This window comes from Aptenodytes patagonicus, chromosome 11, assembly GCF_965638725.1.
Source record: "Aptenodytes patagonicus chromosome 11, bAptPat1.pri.cur, whole genome shotgun sequence".
In the NCBI taxonomy this organism is placed as follows: domain Eukaryota; kingdom Metazoa; phylum Chordata; class Aves; order Sphenisciformes; family Spheniscidae; genus Aptenodytes; species Aptenodytes patagonicus.
In genome coordinates this window covers 14,949,500-14,970,695 of record NC_134959.1, presented here as the reverse complement: position 1 = coordinate 14,970,695, position 21,196 = coordinate 14,949,500, and the positions used below count along the sequence as shown (strand labels likewise).

General features: G+C 41.5%; 1 protein-coding gene across 2 annotated transcripts; it reads left to right on the top strand.

Annotated features, from left to right (window-relative positions):
• The first annotated feature begins 708 nt into the window (after positions 1-708).
• C11H16orf87 (chromosome 11 C16orf87 homolog) lies at positions 709-18,822 on the top strand. Of its 2 annotated transcripts, XR_012996285.1 has the most exons (6): positions 709-829; positions 5,228-5,324; positions 8,038-8,220; positions 14,232-14,353; positions 16,001-16,136; positions 18,743-18,822. XR_012996285.1 is itself a non-coding variant. In XM_076349235.1 (4 exons), the coding sequence occupies exons 1-4, from the start codon at positions 764-766 to the stop codon at positions 14,348-14,350; spliced, it is 465 nt and encodes a 154-aa protein (XP_076205350.1). In that variant the 5' UTR covers positions 709-763; the 3' UTR covers positions 14,351-14,780. The 2 variants fall into 2 exon arrangements, 1 of the variants encoding a protein (XP_076205350.1); XM_076349235.1 differs by lacking the exons at positions 16,001-16,136; positions 18,743-18,822 and having other exon boundaries at positions 14,232-14,780.
• Positions 18,823-21,196: the final 2,374 nt, after the last annotated feature.

Genomic DNA, 21,196 nt, shown 5'->3' with positions numbered 1-21,196 from the left:
AAAGTTATTTAACACTTGCTGGCTGCTGTACGCTTCAGCGTAACTTCATCCTGCTGGTGCTGCTTATGGGGTGCAGGTAGCTGGGAAGGCGATAACAGAGCTGCCCTCTCACGTATTACCTCGAATTAAACAGAAGACCGTGGAAACACGAGAACCAAGAAGGAACTAGCTTTTGCGGAGCATTGACCAGCTTTCAGCCACGCCGAAGACACCTGAGAAGCGCGATCGCGCCGGAGCCCCGGCGGCGCTGGGCCGCGTGAGGAGGTGGCAGCGAGAGGTTAGGCTCGGGGCGGGCACCACAGCTCCGCGGTCCCCCGCCGCCGGCTCTCCCCGATTTCCCCTCGGCGCCGCCTCAGCCCTGGCGCCTCAGCCCCGGGCTGGGGACGCGAGGGGCCGTTACTGACCCGCGACAGCCCGGCCGTTACACGGCTCCGAGCCCTCCCGCGCGCAGCCAATCCGGCGGCGCGAGGCGCGCAGCCAATCCGGCGGCGGAGCCGGCTCCTGGCGCACGCGCCCCGCCCCAGCTCTGCCGTCGCCGGGGTGGGCAGGGCTGAGCCGGCGGCGGTGGGGCGGGGGAGCGGCTCCTCTTTGTCGGAGGGCCGCGCCGGGGGCGGGCGCTGGGCGCGGGCCGGGCCCGCGGAGGCTGCGCAGGCTCCTGCCGGCCCCGCGCCCCCGGCCTGCGCCGCGCCCCTGCCCTCCCCGCCCGCCGCGGGGCGGGGCGGCCGGCGCTCCGGCGGCGGCAACAGCAGTAGCAGCAGCGAGCATGTCCTCGAGCAGGGCCAAGAAAGTGAAGATGGCCACCAAGTCCTGCCCGGAGTGCGACCAGCAGGTGAGGCGTCTGCCGTCCCCGCTCCCCTCGAGGGCCGTCCCCGCCGGGGAAGGGGGATCAGTGGCTGCGGGGTTAAAACGGCGCCCCCGTGAGCGGGAGGAGCGCTGGCCCCGCTGCCTCTGCCCATCCCGCAGTAGGGCGCGGAGCCCGCCCCGCTAGCCGGCGGCCCGCGGTCGGGGCCGGTTGGCCCGCACAGGCCGGCGGGGTGCCCCGCTCCGCGGGCGGAGGGGCTCGCCGGCCACCTCAGCGAGGGCAGGTGCCTCCTGCTGCTGGGGCCCTGGCTCAAGGGAGGGATGGGAACCGTGGCCGCAACTGGGGGAGGTGGGCTTCAGCCCCCGCCGGCGGCTCGTGGCTGTCGGCGGGGTCCGAGCCCCTCGGCCGCGGTCGGTGGCGGAGCTGCGGGACCCGCTCCCTCGGCGCAGCTGTGGTGTCCGCCGCCCTGAGCCACCGTCCCTCCCTAGCAGCGCCTCGGAGACGAGCGCCGCTGCCGACTCCGCTTTGGCTCGTCCTCGTAGGGCACGGTAGGCGTGCGCTGTCCCGCACTGACCTTTCGCCGAGCCGGGCGGAGTTTAGAGGCCGCTCGCAGCCGCCTTCCACCTCCCGGGGCGCCGGGCTGCGTGCCGTGCCCCGGTTGCCGAGCGGCTCCCCGCGTTAGCGCACGCAGCCTTGCTTCCTGTTTTCTCCCCTCTGTGTTTCGGTTGTGGCTGCTTCTCGCTACCCGCCGCTGCAGATCTTAAGTGTGCAATAGCAACGCGAGAAGCCGTCGACCGAGCTGTTTGCTTTTGAGGGAGGAGGGGGAAAAAATTAAGCTGTCTCCGTGCCGCTGTGAAGCAGTGTTTATATGAAGTAAATAATTGTTGCCTTTGCAGTCTGTGCTTGGAATGTGGATTAAATGTCGTGTTCCTCTTGCAGGGTAGTGTAATAGTTATATTACGCTGAAGTGACGTTCAGAATTGTTTGTTTATGCGCTAGTATTGTTTAGTAACTACGTGATTTATTAAAAATATAATGAACTTCGTAACTTATACAATGCAGTTTGTCCTTTGGATGACTAATGTCCCTAAGGCTAGTCGGGAGAGTGCTCAGTTGTGTTATTTTCTCATGGAGTAGTTTAGAAACAGCAGAGTTGAGACCTTTGCTGCAATTTCTATCGTGCAGTCCAAATGTATACCTGAACTGTTGTTTACGTCTCACTGCAGTTTTGTTATGTGTACAAAATGGAGTGACTTACACTTAAACACTAACAACAGCCGATTTGAACTGTTACTGTATCACGAGCTTGTCTTCGTTTGCGCTCTTTACTGGTAATGATGTTACTATTAAAAATAGGCCAGTTTGTTCCAGCAGCGCTCCTCTGCTGGAACAATAGCACAGCGCTGCAGAAGGCTGCTGTGGGGCTCAGGGTAGGGGGAGAGGCTTTTGCGTGTAGTCATGGGAAACACGTTTCTGTTATTTGATCCTGAAACTTGACGGGTATACGCTATTTTAGCTATACTTAAAAAAATAATCTCATGCCATTTTTTTTTACTTATAAAGATTAAAGAAAAGTCATCTTATTCTGACTTGCATAGTTTTTATAGTGTTTCTACTCATCCTGGAACAGCTTGGAAAGTTAAGCTGGGGGGGGGGGGGCATCCTTTCATGTTTTAAGCAGTAGAACCACTGAAAATGCGCACGTTAAGCGTGTCACTGAAGTACTATTTCTGAGAAAAAATTACGTGCCAAGTTCTTGTTATTCAGTTGGTGAAAGAAGAAATTAAACTGAGTGAGAAGTTGAGTATGAGAGTAGTGGGTTTTGGGGGTTTTTTTTGTTGGTTTTTTTTTTTAAATCAATGTAGTGAATGTCAAACCACCAACAACAGGAAGAGCAAGTAAGCAAACATTATAGGCTTTTTAAGCTGATGCTGAAACTTTCACTTTGTTCTGCGCTTTAAAACTAAAACACATGATACGCATGTGTCAATGTAGATTTTCTGTTAGCAACTCTTCTGTGGCTAACATGGAATTAATGTGCATATGTGTCCTGCCCCGGCACAAGCATTGCTCATAGGACCTTGTTTTCCAGCGCCAAACATTTGAGAGGGGACAAGAAACTAAAACCTACAGTACAAGTCAGCCCTTTGCAGAGTGTGGGGAAGCTCTTGCGTGACTCTTAAGTGGTTGTGTCCTGTACTAGTGTTTCTTAAATTCTTCCATAAACAAGGGCTTTGCATTTGTTTCGGATTTCTTTGCTGGAAGTGGCATGCATGGAAATATTTAGACAGCCACAAATGTTGGAGTGCAATGTTGAGTAACACTTTTTAAGGCTTTTAAGCTTCTGTTGTAATTTAGATGCTATGTAATTGCCATTTAGACTTTTTTAAAATAAAAGAAGGTTTTTGATGATACTTTCACAACCAAAGCACAGCCCCATTAAACTAGGGAGCCTGAAGTACTTGCAGTCAATCAGAAGAAATAATTATCACTTCTTAATTTAGCTTCAGGTAAACTTTCTTGTATGAGAAACTCAATTTCTTTTTGGTTAGGAAAATGTTAAACAGTAAAATAGTGTTTGTAGGACTATGTTGCCTTAATAATTATGTTACAGGATGTTATCAGTGTAGGTCTTCAAAGGATAACATATCTTTCAGTGAATAAGCCCCTTCCCACCTAGTCCCACCTGCAAATGACACACACACCTACATGCGGAACCTGTAACACGAGAACAATATTGTTCTGTTAAACACAGTTAAGTTCACTGAAAAATATTGGGTCTGCTCCAATCCCCTTGGGTGGCTTTCCCCGCTTTTTTTTTAGGCTGAGCCTGGAAACTTAATTATTGGAGAGACGCAGGTGTTCAAAAATGGGCTTAAATGAAACTCCTGTATCACCTTAACAATACAGACAAACTGTCTGCTAAATAGTGTTTTTTAGTACTCTTATACTGACTTATGAACAAGGAGATAAGCGTGCACACAAGTCTGCTGAGTTCTGAGCTTTAAGGTTCAATAAACCTTAATTAGAATTGTTTTTATTATGTCAGTATCTCCATAAAGGGAGTTAAAGTCTCTACTTAAATAAAACCTATATGAAAAGTCTATCTGTAAGCTGTTCATAGGGTCAAGTACAGGAGTTAAGATATGCTACAGAAGGCAAAATAATTTGTTTATTCTGAGTAGCAGTTAAGTTTCCCATTACAAATTCGTGTACTAATTTGGCAGCTTTTTTCCTAGCCAATAGAACATTGGAACTTGATTCTTCTGCATGTCTGGTAAAATTGAGCAGGGAGTCATGGTTCCGTACTCCTGTTTGTTTCAGTGGACGTTGGCAAACTTGTAGAGACCTGTCTTAAAGAATTACACTTGAGAAATTACCTCCTGCTTTTTTTTCCCCACTGTCGTGCTTCAACATGACTTGACTTCAATGTGTGTTAATCTCTTCCAGATCTCTCTTTAAACTTGCTTTGATTTGTGTTTTCAGTCTTACACCATATTGCTTTGATTAGGTTTATTCCTTACTACTTTAAAAGATCTCGACTTTAAGTAAGGTAACGAGGTTTGTGATTTATCAGCATCACTTTTTTTAATTGCTCAGAGTAAGATTTTTGTCATTTTTCATGCAAGTGTGGCATTTTCAGGTTTTCTCATCTTGTTTTAAATTGTCTTATGCTGGGGGAATGTATTGCTCCTGACCGCTTAGCTGATCAGGAGAAGCGCTATAGTCTCTCAAACTCTTCAGCCTGCAGTCAGCTGTTGCCTAGCTGTGGTAGGTTATTTGCATTTTGAGTTAACTAGGTCCTTCTGTAACCATCCGGCCTTGTCTGCAAGGTAGAGTGTGGTACAAATGCATCTGTTTTGCTTTGGGTTCTATTGTGCCTCCTGTTTAAAGCTGCTCCTGCTCTCCAAAGGAGCTCCTTTCAAATGCCTCTGAAAGTGAATATATTCAGAATGTACTGACAGTTTTAACTCATACTTTTTTTTTTTTTTTTTAAGTAAATGAAGGAAGCAAAACTGGGAATGTCTGACTGATTTGACTGGGGATATTTGAGAGGTCTGAGGAGAAATTATATTTCTATTCTAATTCACCCTTGCTTTAGTACTCTCCACTTTCCCCCACCCTCTTCCTGATAGTCTGGGGGAAAGGGTTTGTAGCACAAAGCAGTCACAACAGCTGTACACTTCAAGCTTGATTTCTAACAACTGCATAAAGAAAAGGCTTGGTGGGTGATTCACAGCTGAACCTGTTTTTATTACATTTAAATACAATTGTATAATAGCACAGGCCATAGTTTGCAGTACAGACTGAATTTGAAGAGGTATCTCTGAGGACAAAATGCGAGTTACTAGGTTTTTTCTTCATCAGACAGGAATTTTGTCATAATTTGAAATGATCTGAAATATTTGTCTTTTGTTTTCCCAGGTTCCTGTTGCATGTAAATCATGTCCCTGTGGCTACATATTTATTAGTCGAAAACTCTTGCATGCTAAACGTGCTGAGAGATCACCACCCATCACAGGTAATACTTACAGAGATGGGAAGAAGGAGACAACAGTTCTTTCACTTTATTTCTTGGAGGCAAAGGATAGAGTATTTTACTTCTCTCTATAAACTGGCTTTTGTCAGTTCACTTTCCTTTGAATTTGCGCATGGTAGACTTTTAATATGTTAATTTTTCTTGAATTTTGAGGGGGGGGGGAAAGCTGGTGGTTTTTTTCAGTCTTAATTCCTTTGTACTTATGATGTTGGCATTTATTCTGTGTATATTCTAGCTGTGCATATTGGTCGCTATGCAAAATAACTCCCTACAGAAAGCTTTCTGTTAATCCTATTTTGAAGCTAAATGTCTAGATGTGCCAGAGGGATCAGATTTCAGAGTACGTGCTGACTGAAGCTGGGTTTTCTGAAAGTAAAAATCCTCTTTTTTTTGAAGAAGTTATGCTGCGTTATACTTATTTATGAACACCTGAATGGCACTTTGTATAACATTGGTCATATGTTTAATCTAAAACCAGATGGGTCTTGAGTCTCTCTGCATGGTTAAATTAAAAAAATGGTGTATTTTTTGTGTCTAACTTGTGTCTTTTGTTGTTGACGGGCACAGTAAGAAGTCAGTTGAATATGCGTTCTGGCATGATTAACATTCTCCTTGTGTTCATTTTTATCACTTCCTCCAGTCCTAGTAGGGATTAGTCAGAACAAGCACAGGGAAGAGGTCTAAAAAAAAAAAAAAAGTATCTGATTTATAATGTCTACTTCTTAAAATTACCTGCCAGGCATACAAAATGGAAGCTAAGTATTTGATATTTTGTATCAGTATTTTGAAGGATACTTGCGGCTTACCATCTTGTAGGACTTATATGACATTATGATAGATAACTGAACTTTCAAGGTGGAGGAGGTTAAGCAATGTCTGTGGTACTGTTTGGAAGTGTTGGTCAATTTTCTTTCCCCCTCCCTGATTGTTTTATTTGAAAGTTGATAAAGTAGTTACCAAATGAAGCTGAAAGCCATAATCTGGTAGAGCAAAGCTCTTGTATAATTCAGCTTTGTACATAGGAAATGCACCAGGGGCGGAAGAACCCCACGCATGAATATACGCTGGGGGCCACCCCTCTGGAAAGCAGCAGCTTTGCAGGCAAGGAACTGGCGTTCCGGTGAACAGCAGGTTGAACATGAGCCAGCAATGTGCCCTCGCGGCAAAGGCAGCTAACGGTATTGTGGGCTGCGTTAGGCAAAGAATTGCCAGCAGGTCGAGGGGATCCTTCCCTTCTGCTCAGCGCCGGTGAGGCCACGCTTGGAGTACTGTGTTCAGTTCTGCACTCCCCAGTACAAGAGAGACATGGACATACTGGATAGAGTCCGATGAAGGGCCACCAAGATGATGGACTGGAGCATCTCTCTGAGGAAAGTCTGAGAGAGTTGGGACTGTGCAGCCTGGAGAAGAGAAGGCTCAGGGGAATCTTATCAATGTATATAAACACCCAAAGGAAGGGTGTAAAGAAGATGGAGCTAGGCTCTTTTCAGTGATGCCCAGTGACAGGACAGGAGGCAATGGGCACAAACTGAAACACAGGAGTTTCCCTCTGAACATCAGGAAACACATTTTTACTGTGAGGGTGACCGAGCACTGGCACAGGTTGCCCAGAGAGGTTGTGCAGTCTCCATCCTTAGAGATACTCAAAAGCCATCTGGACGTGGTCCTGGGCAACCGGCTCTTGGTGGCCTTGCTTGAGCAGGGGGGTTGGACAGGTTGGTCTCCAGAGGTTGCTACCTCAAACTTCTTGTGATACTGTGAAATACAGCTTTTGTATTAACATTAGTGACAAGTTACCCTGCTGTCCAGTTTGTACCCTGTGTCTATACAAGATTAATGGGACAACTGCAGCAAAAGGAAACCAGTTCCCCAGGAAGATACAGTGGGAGACCGTGTATGTCTGTATTGTGCTCATAAGGTAACTGCAACTTCTTTTAGAAAACATTGTTCCAGTATTTTCAACAATATAGCTGCTGCAGGGTGGTGCTGCAGCCTTGCAAATGTGCAACCAGTCTGTGTTGAATAGTGTGTTGTGGTGACTGTACTATTTTCAATACCCAAGCCTGTTAATCTATACTTAACTTACAGGTGAAACTCACGTAAATACTCTTTTTTGTGACTCTGGTCTGTAGGAAAACAATACACCAGTATTAAGTATTATGAGGCCTTGTCGTAGGCTAGATTTGGTGGGACATGTATGCTATGTAATGTGGCATTTACTGACAGCATTGTTGACTCAGCATCTCAATTTGTGTGAGCAGCAGGAATGATTTCATCGTTAGTGTCAAAAGAAGATGAAGTACTTCGCTGTTTTCCTATATGATAAACTTTTTTTGGCTAGTGGAAACATGCAGTGGGCTGTCTTGATGGCTGTGATCTGTACAGGTTTTTTCCATCTTATTATGGAAAACTGGACTTTTTGTATACTAGCAAATGTCTCATGTTGCAAAATGCATTTGAAGTAACTAAAGGCTTGATCCTGTAATCAAGAAATGAAGTGTCATTCTGGATCTGGCACCTTAATTTTTGCATGGATATTGTGCTGATGTAATTGTTCTGTAAAGGTATAGACATCTAACCACTTTTGCTAAGAGATTTAAAGAAAAAAGGTGATTGGGTGGGTAAGCACTAAGAGTAAATTAAGAACAAAGATGGAAACAACCCTAGATCATACCATCTCTATTCATTTGCACAGAAAACAAGAGTGAGGCCAAAAGGAGACGGACAGAGAGAGTTAAGCGAGAGAAGATAAATTCTGCAGTAAATAAAGACTTAGAAAACCGAAAAAGATCCAGGTCTAACAGCCATTCAGATCATAGCAGACGAGGAAGAGGAAGACCTAAGAGTGCCTCAGCCAAAAAGCACGAGGAAGAAAGAGGTATGAGAACTGGAAAAATATGTTAATTGGGTTTTCTTTTTGTATGAAGATTTTTTTTTTTTATCAATAAACATTTATACAACTCAAACCATTTAAGTAACTAGACTAGTTCAGCCAATACCTAATATCTTAATATGGGGAAGGGACTGTTTCACATCTGTAGAGACCTCTGGGTTTACGTTTCAGTGTCTGATTGGAACTAACTACAAAGAACTAAGTCTGTATTTTTAGCCACCAGATAAAGTTTCAACATGTAGGTTGAAAGCCATTGGACTGTAGTGCTTAGTAGTTTTTTTTGGTTTGGGATTTTTTTTTTTTTGCGGTACCCCTGCTCTGCATCGCAAGGACAAACAATATAATGATGCCTGTTATCAGAGAGTGATTAGGATGATTGGGTTGCTTAAAAAGTTCCTTGAAACCTTTTGGAGGGCCAAAGTAAAAAGGGCATCTTAGGTCACTACTATGACCTCAATTTTTATCCCATGTTTCTACAGAATAATACTCTAGAGGAAAGAATGCTACCTTGCTTGTTAAGGTTCCTTGGTGACCTGCTGTTCTTAGTCTTTATACAATAAAGAGACTGTTACATGCACTAGAGTAATTTTGGAGCCCTTCAAGTGTGTGACTGTCACTTCGGATTCCTGTTTTTATAAGAGCCTATTGACACTGCATTTGCTATCTGTGGTTTTGGAGATACTACTTTTAGGCCTGAATAATTAATTCAAAACTTAGCATAGACTTAAAAAGGCTGGAAGGCAGATAGGAGGGGAAGAACAAGGCTTCATGTAAACTTTCAGAAGATCTTGTTCTTAAAACTACTGAAACCATCAGGCATACCTTGTGGCATAACTCAGAAATGCAATTGTTTTTTTTTTTCCCCTGCCACCTTGTTTGTTAACAAAAATGGGTGTTAATCCATGCTGCAAAGCGAGTTCCTTTAACTTCTAACTTGTCAAAATCAATTTTGTTGTCTCTGCTGTTTAATGTAAATCTGTCCATTCTTAAAGTTTCTTTCATATAAAAATGAAGTATAAATTGGAATGTTGTTGTTGTTTTAGTGCTTTGGCTGTGGAAAGAGGAGATAGAATTTCATTTCTGTATGTTTTCTGGATGGCAATTGCTTTACTGTAATAGGAATATGCTTATAATATCTAATCTCTTCACTGTTGCATATGGCTTATTGATGTATGTAGCTTCACAGAATACAGAGCTTCCCTATTTGTTATTGATCCAAGCTAGACTTTGTCTAGCACCTATAGGATCATTTCTAGGCATTTTAGTGCCAGTCTAGTTCACGCACAGTTTTGGTTTGAAAATTCCTGCAAGCTTGTTGCGTTACCCTATGAAAGTAAATCTTCTTTCCTGTCCCCTGAAAAAGAGGATCTAAGCAATCAAAAGAAAATATCCATTCTCTTAATGCATGGTTTGTAGTCTCCGAAAAGCAAGAATTTGAAAGCATGAGGGATATTTAGAGAACATGTTTTCCTATCCAAAACTAGGCTGAATGTTTTTTGCCTCTTGTGTCATACTCCGAAGTGTGACAATATGCCAGTGCTCTGAGGTAGAAAGCTAGAAACACAGATGTAGTGAGATCTTCGCATGAGAGTGTGTGTGTGGTATCTTGTTTTCTTGGTGTTTGGTGTTATGTTTTTTTTTAAGTTGAATCTCACTTGAGAAGATTGCCTTCATCTTCTTGTCCTGTCTTACCATCCCCTTTACTTGGTACTGTGACTACTGCTACTATTTCTTCCTCAACCTCTTTTGCAGAGCTGGTACAGAGCTTGGGTTCACACCCATTTGTAATGGTCTTTGCTCCTCACCAGTACAGCACACCTTATTGGTTAGGAATAAGTGGGCTTAGGATATTTTCTTACTTCTGACCTATTTCTGGTTATATCAGACTGTAATGTGTGTAGACCACTGTGGTGATTATTGGGCAGATTTAAAAAAAAAAAATGAACAAAAAGTTGATATATATGGCTGTCACGGCTGTAAAACTAAATTCAGTAGAGAAACCATCATTTTTTAAGTAATTATTATAAAACAGGTGAACATTGACTTCTCCATTTTCAAGTGGCTTATAAAATTGGCCTAACTACTACATGTGGAGTAATTAGTGAGGAATTTTAGAAATATTCTTCCTTTACCAAATGTGCTGCTGGATAGTGCTGTTTGTGTAAAAGCATATTCAGCAACTTTAATTCTTCTACTCCAATTAAGGTGACTTTTGTGTGACTCATTGCTAGTCCTTCTATCAGTCTGCATAGTGTTGAAAGTCAGTTCTGGAGTGCAAGATATTAGCTTAGTGTTAGACTTTAAGTATATTATTTCCTTGCCTATTGTATATTTCTAGGATATTTTGGGTACACGTTACTTGCTGCTAGAGATTGGGCTATTCTTCTTTCCCCCAAAAGACTTGAAGAGAGGCCACAGCTTGCAAAGCTGTTAAATATTTGGTGCCTGTTAGGCTTCTGCAAAGCCTAATGCATTTGTAGATGAAAAACAGGAGGACAGAGAACACCTGAATTATAATAGCAAGCAAGAGCAGATTATCGGTCCATTTGAAGACCACCCAGCTGTGAAAATTTTCTTCCTAAAGACACCCATGACATCTCTAGCTTTGCTTCCTTGCTTGTGTTGTGCTCTTTTCATACATAGCGTGCTTGTTCCCAGTTATGTCTGTGCCTTTGACTAGTTCTTTTGTATCCTTCGTGACTGGTTCACATCAGAGCAAAGAGCTGCAGGACTCAACAGCAATTAAGAAGAATAGGAGAAGCAAAAGGTCTTTTTAAAATAAGTGTTTTATCCTGCAGGTTTAGTAAGAAGGAATGGAGGGGGAGGAAAGAGGAAGCTGATGTAGATTGAGGGGATCTGGAGAGTGCTGGGACTGAGAGAATACTCCTATCACATGTTTCAGAGCCACGTGATGACTGTGGAAAATAGGAACTTCTCACTGCAGGCTTGGCTTGTCAAAATTGTCACTTAATTTCTTTGTCAGAAATGTTACAATATGTTTTGAAAATAGAAACTTCATAATAATCTGATTCTGATTTTTGTTGCAGTGGTGGTATGGTTTTTGTTTTACTGTGTGGGACTGTGATACACAGCTAGACAGGTTCCCAGGCTGCCTTGTTATCTAGGTAACAACCTGGATTATATTAAACCAAACAAAAACACCCTCGTATGCCGGAGGAAGTGGTATTGGTTATTCTGCTCCTGAAAGAGGTTACCATCAAGTGAGACTCAATAAGAGTGGCCTGGAGTCTTATTAAAGCATACTTGATACTTAACAAGGGGTGAATCTTTATAAAGATATATACACTTCAGTATCCTGGTAAAACTTAAGCTGAGTTAAATTTCTTGACCCAAGTTCTCCTTTTCCAGTAATTTCTGACTGTATTACTCATACATTTGCTTGCTCAATGTGCACATTTGAAATAGTTTACTATCTTGCATAGTGAATCTCAGAACTTTGGATTTTGAATCCATACAAAATTTGTGAGGGGGGAGGGTCCATATTTGATTTATACATAGATCACAATTTTAAGGGCTGTGGGTCTAGTGGGCTGCAGGAGGTCTGGGGATGCGAGAGACATGCTACAAAGAAACTGAATATTTTCACCTAAATAGCCTCTTAGTTGTATATCGAAAGACTTAATATTTCTAATGTCTTACAAAAATGGTATTGTAATTCTGTGAGACAGTCTTTTGCTAATATTAGAGAAGTGAGTCAAAACTACTTTCAGATAAGACTGTGAAGTGGAAAGTTTTAATAGTGTCTGTAGAAACCATGGTATCCTATGAGTAGCATATGATAAAATGCCAGGCAGGTGCAAGCTCTTCACTAGTTACTGATGAGAACTGGAATTGTCTTAAGAATGCATAAAGCTTGCAAACCTGTGTTAATCCCTGATACTGTTTGGTATCAAGATTTCAATTCTTTAAAGCTGAAGTCTCTCAGAACGAGCCAGTACTTTGGGAGGAGAGAGGGGAAAGGAAACTTGAGAAAGTTGTGGTTTTTTTTTTTTTTTTTGCTAAGAAGTCTACAATCTGTTAACAGTAACCAGGAGGGGGAAAAAAAGTATTTTTAATTTTGCTGGGTGCTGACAGGTTCAGGTGGTGGCTGGATTTGTTTGGATCGGGAAGTTTGAAAAAAGGGGAGGGGGTTAGATATGAAAATAGAAAAGGTTAATGTGGAATAACCAGTGTGCGTAGTGTCTGTGTTCAGAACAACTCCCAGCATTGTTAATTTGTAAATGGTGGGAGGGAGGAAGTGGAGCAACCCAGACTGAGTGTACATATAGAAACTGATTTGTCTTAAACTACAGGGTAGGACTTGCAGCGAAACTCAGTTTCTCAGCTTTCATTTCAAACTCAATGCACTGGGGAATAGCCTTGTGTAGCCAACGAACAAGCAGAAATCACTTACATTCCAAATATTAAGCATGCTTTGATTTCTTTTACTTTGTTAAGGCAAGTTTCTTGTTTTCAGAGTAAAAACTGATGCATCTTTGTGTGTCCAGGCTCCTTGCTAAGCAATTTTACTTGCAGGGAAAGGTGAGCTTATGTGTGATTTAAGTTGTCTAGAAATCTTTAAGTAGAGGGTTTTGTTGCTGTGTGTCTCTATCAGTATTAAATCAGAACACAGTGGTAAAGGATTTTTCAGTTTCTCCCACTTAGTTGTTTAACACAAGCACTTGACTTCACAGGGAAGGTAGTCTGTTGGAATGGTGTCTGTACCTGTAACACAGACAGTCAGGTGTGAAGCCAAATCTAAAAATGTTGTTGTGAATGTGGACCCATTGAAGGAATAACTATGTGAGTAGGTGGAGATATGAGATGCTGGGATCTCTTTTCCATATGATGCTTTCCATTATTTTCCAATGCTGCTTTGTCTTTCACCTGGCCATTGCTGATTTAGGTGTCTTGGTGGAGCAGTCTGCCAGTGTGCTGTGGTCAAAAAGAGCGTGCATGTGTGTGTCTGTGTGTTAATGAGACAGAGGGGTCTGTCAGGTGAGTGTTGTGTTGTGATTGTAAGTTAGTCCAGGCCACTGTGGAACTTGGATTAGAGATGGAGTTCCACAGCTAGACACCAACCTTAAAGCTCTCTGTATATTCCTCTCTTCTCTGTGTCTACAAGCTTCGTCTTCTGCTGACAAAGCTGTGTTTTGGTTTGTTTTTTGTTTTTTGTTTTTTTTCTTAATGAGTTGTGTCAGCTACCTGTGGCTAGCTAAACCGGGATATAAATAGTCATGATCTGGAGTAAGTGGTATTTATGAAAGTACTATTCTATTAGTTTTGTCATATGGTATAGTGTAACTTAGTGTACTTGAGCACTGCAGTATAGAAACTTCTTGATGGCTTGCTGTTGTGTATCTGTCGCCTTCAAAGAAGCCAACATCAGCAGAGGGAATTCAGAGGCTTTGCCTTGCTCACTGAGGTGTTAGCTTTGTTCTCTATCTGGGATAAGATTGAAAGTCTGTGGTATAGAAAGTCCAGAAATGTTCATGGTGACAAATTGGGAACCTGACTTGTGCCATGTATCTGCTCTTTGGTTTTGGACGCTGTAATTAAACTCTTGGGTTTCTGTTACTTAGATGTAAAATAGGGGGACAGATGTCATATTTAATGAGGATATGGTGAAATATCTTTGTTTTCTAGGATGGGAGGTGTTTATGAAAAAGCAAAAAAATCCCCCAAAACTGGAGGAACACTTGAATGCTCTTTTGTGTCAGGAATCAATATAACGTTAGTGACTCATTCTTTCTTTGTCATTAAAGAACAGAAATTCAGTCATGCTTTTGGATGACTAATTCTTGACACTTCTAGCACCTTTGTGTGCCTCCATTCCTTCCTCCTCTCTCTCGATCCCTCCCTGCATAGGAGTTGATTGTCTAACTTCTTTTCAATTCCAGTACTCCATTCCACATAATTTGTTAACTACTATGTAACTTGCATTAACTTTGGATAATGGAGAAAGCTTCTAATAGTGACTTTTTTTTCTTCTACAGAGAAACAAGAAAAAGAAGTTGACATGTATGCTAACCTTTCAGATGAAAAGGCCTTCGTATTTTCAGTGGCCTTGGCGGAAATAAACAGAAAAATTATCAATCAAAGACTTATTCTGTAACTTGTAAGCACAATCTGATGCATTTATATGCAGAATGGCTAGCATGTTTCCAAGGTGTCGTGGACTCTCGGAAAGTGTGTTGTCTGCACCAACAAGGACGATAGTATTTCCTGTTAAAATTCTGCTGCTGTTCTTGGAAATCGAATTCTGTCTCTACAAGTCAGAAAGAAAGTGTTCACAAGATTGTGCTATGAGAAATCAGAAAGCAGATATGTTTTACACCTTGAAGACAAATGCTAGACAAATGCACAGAGAGACTGCACCCATTCCAGAGCACTTCTTTTAAATTTGCTGCCAGAAATGCAATATTTTAAATATTTTCAGAAATAAATGATTTTCCTTTAAAATTATATATTTCAGATTTTTCAGCTATATTGCAGTTTACGTATGTACAGTTCACATAACTTTTTAATAAATTGATATTACAGTATTTTATTGAACTGGGAATTAAGTACATTTTTGATACTTAGGGTGTGTTGGTTTTAATCCTCTTAGAAATCTGGTATTCATCCTAAGGATGACTTTAGATTTGCATTTTTGTAATAGGTATGATATAAATCCAATAGGAAGAAAACTAAAGTGGCTTCATTTTGAGGGATTATTCTGCTTGACAACTTCGTATTGTTTATGAATTCTCTGTAGAAAATTATTCCCTGTTACATAGAGTTGTTTTTTAAAAATCACATATACGTTTTGGGGTCAGACTCCTGAAGTTTGAGAGCTAAGTCCTTGTTTTGTAACCACTGTTTGCTGGGTGTCTGCCTTGTCCAGACGGTAAGTACTTCTCCCATACTCTTTCTTGGCCCATGATTTACTGGAAAGGGAGAGAAACAGGCATCAGAGATGTGGATCTGCAGCTAACATCTTCTCACTGGTATTTCCAAAAGATGAGGATATGCTAGTTCCTTTTACGCTCATCAGCTTTTTTTGTCCGTCTTAAAAAAAAGTGTAATTCTTAGCAGTATTGTCTTTGGACTGCTGACTGTAAATACCAAAGCAAAAGTCTACCCGAGTGTGCAAAAATGAGCTGTTTTGGAGAAATAGGTTTGGGGAAAACATTCAACAAAGTCATCTTTTGTTGAAGTGCTATAGTGCAATTTGAGCCAAAACTCTTACGTTACTAAATATATGGGGGTTTTGTCTTACCAAAAAAAGAAAAGCTCAAGCCCTGTAACATCCTGAGGGAGGAGGTGTAGGAGGCAATTGCATTCATAAAATTTGACATACTAGCTTTTTGTCACCTTTCGTTCACTCTTTTCTAAGAAGGGGAAGGCAACTGCATGTCTTAGTTTTTCTTCAGTATTACTCATGCTTTTCAGTATCACATTACTTTAGTAGTGAGAATGACCTAATGAGGTTCTGCTACAGAATTAATCTCTGGGTAGAAGCAGAGATTTTTGTTAATAAAGCTAGACTATCAAATACTGACTGTTTGTTAGTTATTGGTTAAAGGAAGGAGCTATGATAGTTTTGAGTTAAGCCACAAGAGACTGGTCAGATGCAAACTTTGTGAGCAGAAGCAGGAAACGTGGAAAGTGTTTTTTAACTCTTAACTCCTAAGAAGTGATTGGGGTCGTTTTTAAGACTGGACAAGAGGGATGGGTGTGGAAATGCCCTTAAACCACTAATCTACATTTGTCTTTATTCCAGTAAATGAGGAATTGCGAACACAAGACCTACTTCTGTACATCATGTAGACTTCTGCTTTCCAGAACTGTAGCATGTCACAGACACCAGTAGTAAGGAGAGATGAGTAACTCTTAAGAATAGAGCATATGTTTGCATGGTAAGTTATTAAAGTCAAAATGACAAAAGGGAAGTTCTCATTTTGAAAACTTAAGATATGATCAGGCTTGTGTTGCTTCTGTTGCTAGAGTGAGATCTACTGTGTTAAGAAGGGACAAAGGGACCTACTAATGCAGTCTGTTTGGCGCTCTAACCTGCGTTCCTACACGTATCTATTCCTTTCTGCTCCTGTACATGGAACAAGTTATCTTCAGAGGACTGAAGTTAATGTTGTTAGACGTGACAAAATTTAACTTACGACTTTCACATTTAGATTGGTGCCTTCTCTGATAAGTACTGAAAAATACGTTCATACCTCTCAAAACACAAGGCCGTTCTTTCTCCTTCATTGGTGGAGACTCTTGAAACAGTGGTTGAGTTCTGTTTCTGTACTTCTTCTCTTTGTCTTCCCCAGGTCTCTGCTGTCAGCTCTTCCCACTTGTGGTCATGCTATTTTTCTTCCCCTACTGACTTCCAGTTTCTTTGAGAAAGCTGTGATGGAAGCAGGTGGCCTTGAAAATATCCTAGGGAGAGAGTGCTGCTTTGCCAGTGGATCTTGCAAAGCGAGAGTCCTGACTTTCCCTTCCTACCAACCAGGAACAAACCATTCTTTCCTATATAGGCAGTACACTCCAGCATCTTCCAAAAGCCCTGGTAACTCTGTGGCTGTGGTATGCTAAGACATAGATTTCTTGGAACATACTCAGTTACTGAACTGGAAAGCGTCTGCGTTGTATGAAATAGGCATCAACAGGATGGCATCTCAAGAGCTCTTTCTTTGTGTGTTAAAGATGATAAATGGATGAAACACAGTGGCAAATCATTGTAGATTATAGTTGTAAAATGTATTGGATCTCGGTCTACAAAACAAAAATAAAGCCAGTGACAGCTAAATGATGAGAGAGTAAATTCAATCTACTGCAGCTCTGACTTACTTGGAAACTGCATGGTTTTCAAGAAGCGAGAATAAATATGTAACACTTCAGGAAGTTGCTTATTCAAAATTTTTTTTTTGTGAATCTCTAGTTCCAGTGTAACATTTTAGGCCCTGCCTTTGAATGTCTTTATGGTTCAGTCTAACTTACTTTGTTTCACTGCATTTTGTAGCATGAGACCTCACACAGAAGAACAATCTTCTTTCAGAAAAAGTGAATTAGGCTGCAGTTTTTTTAATTAACTTGAAAGAAGACCAAGTATATCACCACCACAGAAGTACCACTCCACCTCTATACCGTCTCTACTCGTTGACTTATCTGACTAGATAAACTTGATATTGTGAACTGAATAGTTTGGGATTGTCCTGGAGAACTGCCTGTTTATAAACCACCATCTAGCAATCTCTGCTTTCTGCCACTTCTTTTCCTTTTTTTTTTTTTTTTTCTGAAGAACTATGCTTCCAGTGTTTATATCTCTGTGTAATAGCATGTCAGATCATCAAGCAGGTTTTCAGGTCAAATTCTGGCTTGAGATTTCTCTGCATCTACTCTATTCTGCTACTAGATGGCAGCCTTACTCTAAAGACAGTTACTGTCTCTTCAGGCATTCTTATTATTGATACTAGGAAGAGCATAGTATTCAGTTTTCAGTGGAAGTACACTGAAAGATTATTTTTCTTTAGAACATCACTCACTTATATCTAATTTGGGAGCTTAAAATCCTAGCTGTGAAAATCGGTAGAGATTAATAATTTGTCAAGACCAAAGAACTCTGAACTTTCAATTGGCAGTTTAATAAAAAATGGTTTAAGGAAACTCTTCTTCACCTTCCCTGGAAGTCCTATATATGTAAGTTTTCTTCGGTCAAATTTTACAAACATCTCTAATTTTCCTGTTATTTTTACTCTAATACTGTTACGATTGATTAAAAAAAAGTTGAAGATGGGGCAAGGTATTGGGGAATACTTTGCAGATTATCATCACCCTGTGGCTGGGCAGCAGGATTTAGAGAGAGGGAGACTAGAATTGAGATACTTGCTTCAAATGTCAGGTCCTAAACGAGGTCTTTGGGTTGGTTTTACTTAGCGCTTTTTAATTTTTTTTTTAGTTTTTCTAGGGTTTTTCTAGAGTGAAACAGTGATTCATGCAGGCTACTAGCAGCACTGTGTCTTCCTTGTATCTTGGACTGTACTATCAAGGATGCTTAGTATCTTATTGCCTAACAGGACATGGTGCTTGACTTTTGTTCTTTAAGATACTGATAACCTTTAAGGTATTGATAACCTGTAATTAAACAGTGTAACCAGAAAGCTGTCTTAAACCACTGTTTAGTTTAAGCCTTTCTGAGTTGCTGTTCTCCAGAACACGACTCCTCTGCAGGCATGAACACGTGCAGGTATTGCTGGTGTCCTATTTTGTATCTGTAGGCGCATCTATGCAAGTGTGTTTGTTTGGATTAGAAGTGTATGTTTGAAGCAAATCTCGTGATAGTCTCTGCTTCCAGTGCTTATGTTTGCATCATGGAATGGTCTTGGGGAGCAGGAATTAGATTCTTTTTACAAAAAATTGACCTTGAAGATGCCCTTCAGCTGTTAGTGGGTGCTTAGTCTGCAGGACCAGGTCTGCCCATAGCAGATGTTGGGCTCTGAGTACCAACTCTTTCACTCTACAGATTTCCTGTTGTGCCTCACTTCTTGCTTATTATGAAAATACAGCAGAGCAAATATTAACAAGTTTAACCAACACTTTCAGGTGAGTTGTTATCCTTCGGAGTATTAACAATGTCATTGGTGTTTTGTAGAAGGCTCCCTACTTTTTTATTTCACTGTGGATTCTGACAAATAACCTCTAGCGAATCTAACTGTAGCATTTCAAGATAGTGCTTTTCCAAGTTGTTTGCCTACCCTTTTTGGAGGTTGCCACTTAGGTAGCAGTGATGGTAAGCAGAGCTCTAATAAGTAGTAGAATTTTCTTTTTTTTCTCTCCTTTAGGCTGTCACTTTCAAAACTCACTAGTAGTTACAGAAAGTCTGGCTGCCCCGAAGTATATCTGATTACCCAGTTTTTCTGTTGAGATGAAGATGATCAGTTTTGCTGCCTTGTGGTCGATCAGACACTACAGAAATACACTGCATGATTTCAATAGACATTGTGGGATATTCAGTAGATTCATAATAAACTGAAAGTATCTGTAAATATACTAGAGCGGGTTTTTTTTTCTGCTCTTACTTTAAAGGACTGCTCATAGCTGCTAGCTGTTGAATGGGATGTGCAATCTAAAAAGCAAGAAATTGATTAGGCAAAAGGCAGTGGAAATGGATAAATCTGTGTATTTCTTTTTTTTTTTTTTTTTCCCTCCAGAAAAAAACCTAAACCTGCTTTCACTGAAGTTGTTTAATTTCAAGCTCAAAACACGATTCTCGTGAATCATTTGGTGTCATCATGCAGCACATCCCCCAGGAAGAAGTCAGGTACCCTTCCCTCATCTTCCCCCCACCACCCACAAGCTGCTTTTCTTGGTGCTTCTTAGCTTTGTACATAGAACCTGAACTCCATCTTATAAAAGTTAGTTCGCTGTCTTTGGTCTCCTACTATGCATTATTTCTCTCAGTCATAACTTAGTCTTTTATTTCTTAACCCTTATGACAAAATTAATACTATTTTTAATCCTGGACAGTGTTGAAGACCATAAAATGCTGTTAAGAACAATGAGCGTTCCAGATACCAGGAGTACAAACATTAATAGTCTGGCAATTTTCTAAGCCTCAGTGGTTTTTGTTTTGTCTTGGAATAAACAGCTCTTGGATATTTTATTGAAAATATCTTGCTAATAAAGAAAAATCTTCAGATTGACATCTGAGTTGCTTTATTTGGAGAAGTTGTGGAGCAGAATGTGTGTGTTTGTGTGTTTGTACATGCACGTGAGGACATGTAATGATGAGATGCGTGGTTGGAGTCTGCCATGTAGGTGGTCTGGGCCCCAGGCCTAATCCTCAGCAACAGCAAAGAAGTGTTTCATCTAAGGCCACTGAACTAGCTAGAGCAACAGGTGAACCAGGAGTTCTGGTTTTCAGTAAAACGAGTAAATGATACTGAGTCCTAACGCTGATTTTGCTGGCACTGCACGGTAGTCTGTAATGTATCTGAAAGTAATGTTTATTGATGGAGTTTACTTCTTTGGCAAATAAATTAGAATAATTCTGATGTATTAAAGGACATTTTTATTTAAGTAAAGGTGTACAGTTTATTAACAGCATAGTTCATGAATCTTTAGATCTAGTGTTGTCATAACATGCATAAGAGGTGCACTAGGTATTAAATCTATTTTATGAAGCCACACAGAGTGTCCTGAAGGTAGTACAGGTTTTGTCTTGAACACAAGACAGAAGTCAGAGAAAAGGCACGAGTGTAAGTGTGCTGGTTTTGGCTGGGATAGAGTTAATTTTCTCCACAGTAGCTAGCATGGGGCTGTGTTTTGGATTTGTGCTGGAAACAGTGTTGGTAATAGAGGGATGTTTCAGTTACTGCTGAGCAGTGCTTACACAGAGTCGAGGCCTTTTCTGCCTCTCACCCCACCCCACTGCGAGGAGGCTGGGGGTGCACAAGGAGCTGGGAGGGGACACAGCTGGGACAGCCGACCCCAACTGACCAAAGGGATATCCCACACCATATGACGTCGTGCTCAGCATATAAAGCTGGGGGAAGAAGGAGGAAGGGGGGGACGTTCGGAGTGATGGCGTTTGTCTTCCCAAGTCACCGTTACGTGTGATGGAGCCCTGCTTTCCTGGAGATGGCTGAACACCTGCCTGCCGATGGGAAGGAGTGAATGAATTCCTTGTTTTGCTTTGCTTGTGTGTGCAGCTTTTGCTTTCCCTATTAAACTGTCTTGATCTCAACCCACGAGTCTTCTCACTTTTACTCTTCTGATTCTCTCCCCCATCGCGCTGTGGGGGGAGCGAGAAGAGCGGCTGTGTGGGGCTTAGTTGCCGGCTGGGGTTAAACCACAACAGTAAGAAACTCTTGAAAAGAATAGCTGCTACTTTGCGTGAGGCTGTCAGCTGGTGGACTTTATTAAAAATGTGAAATGTTGATGTGTAACCTCAGATAAATGAAGTTAGAAATGCAAG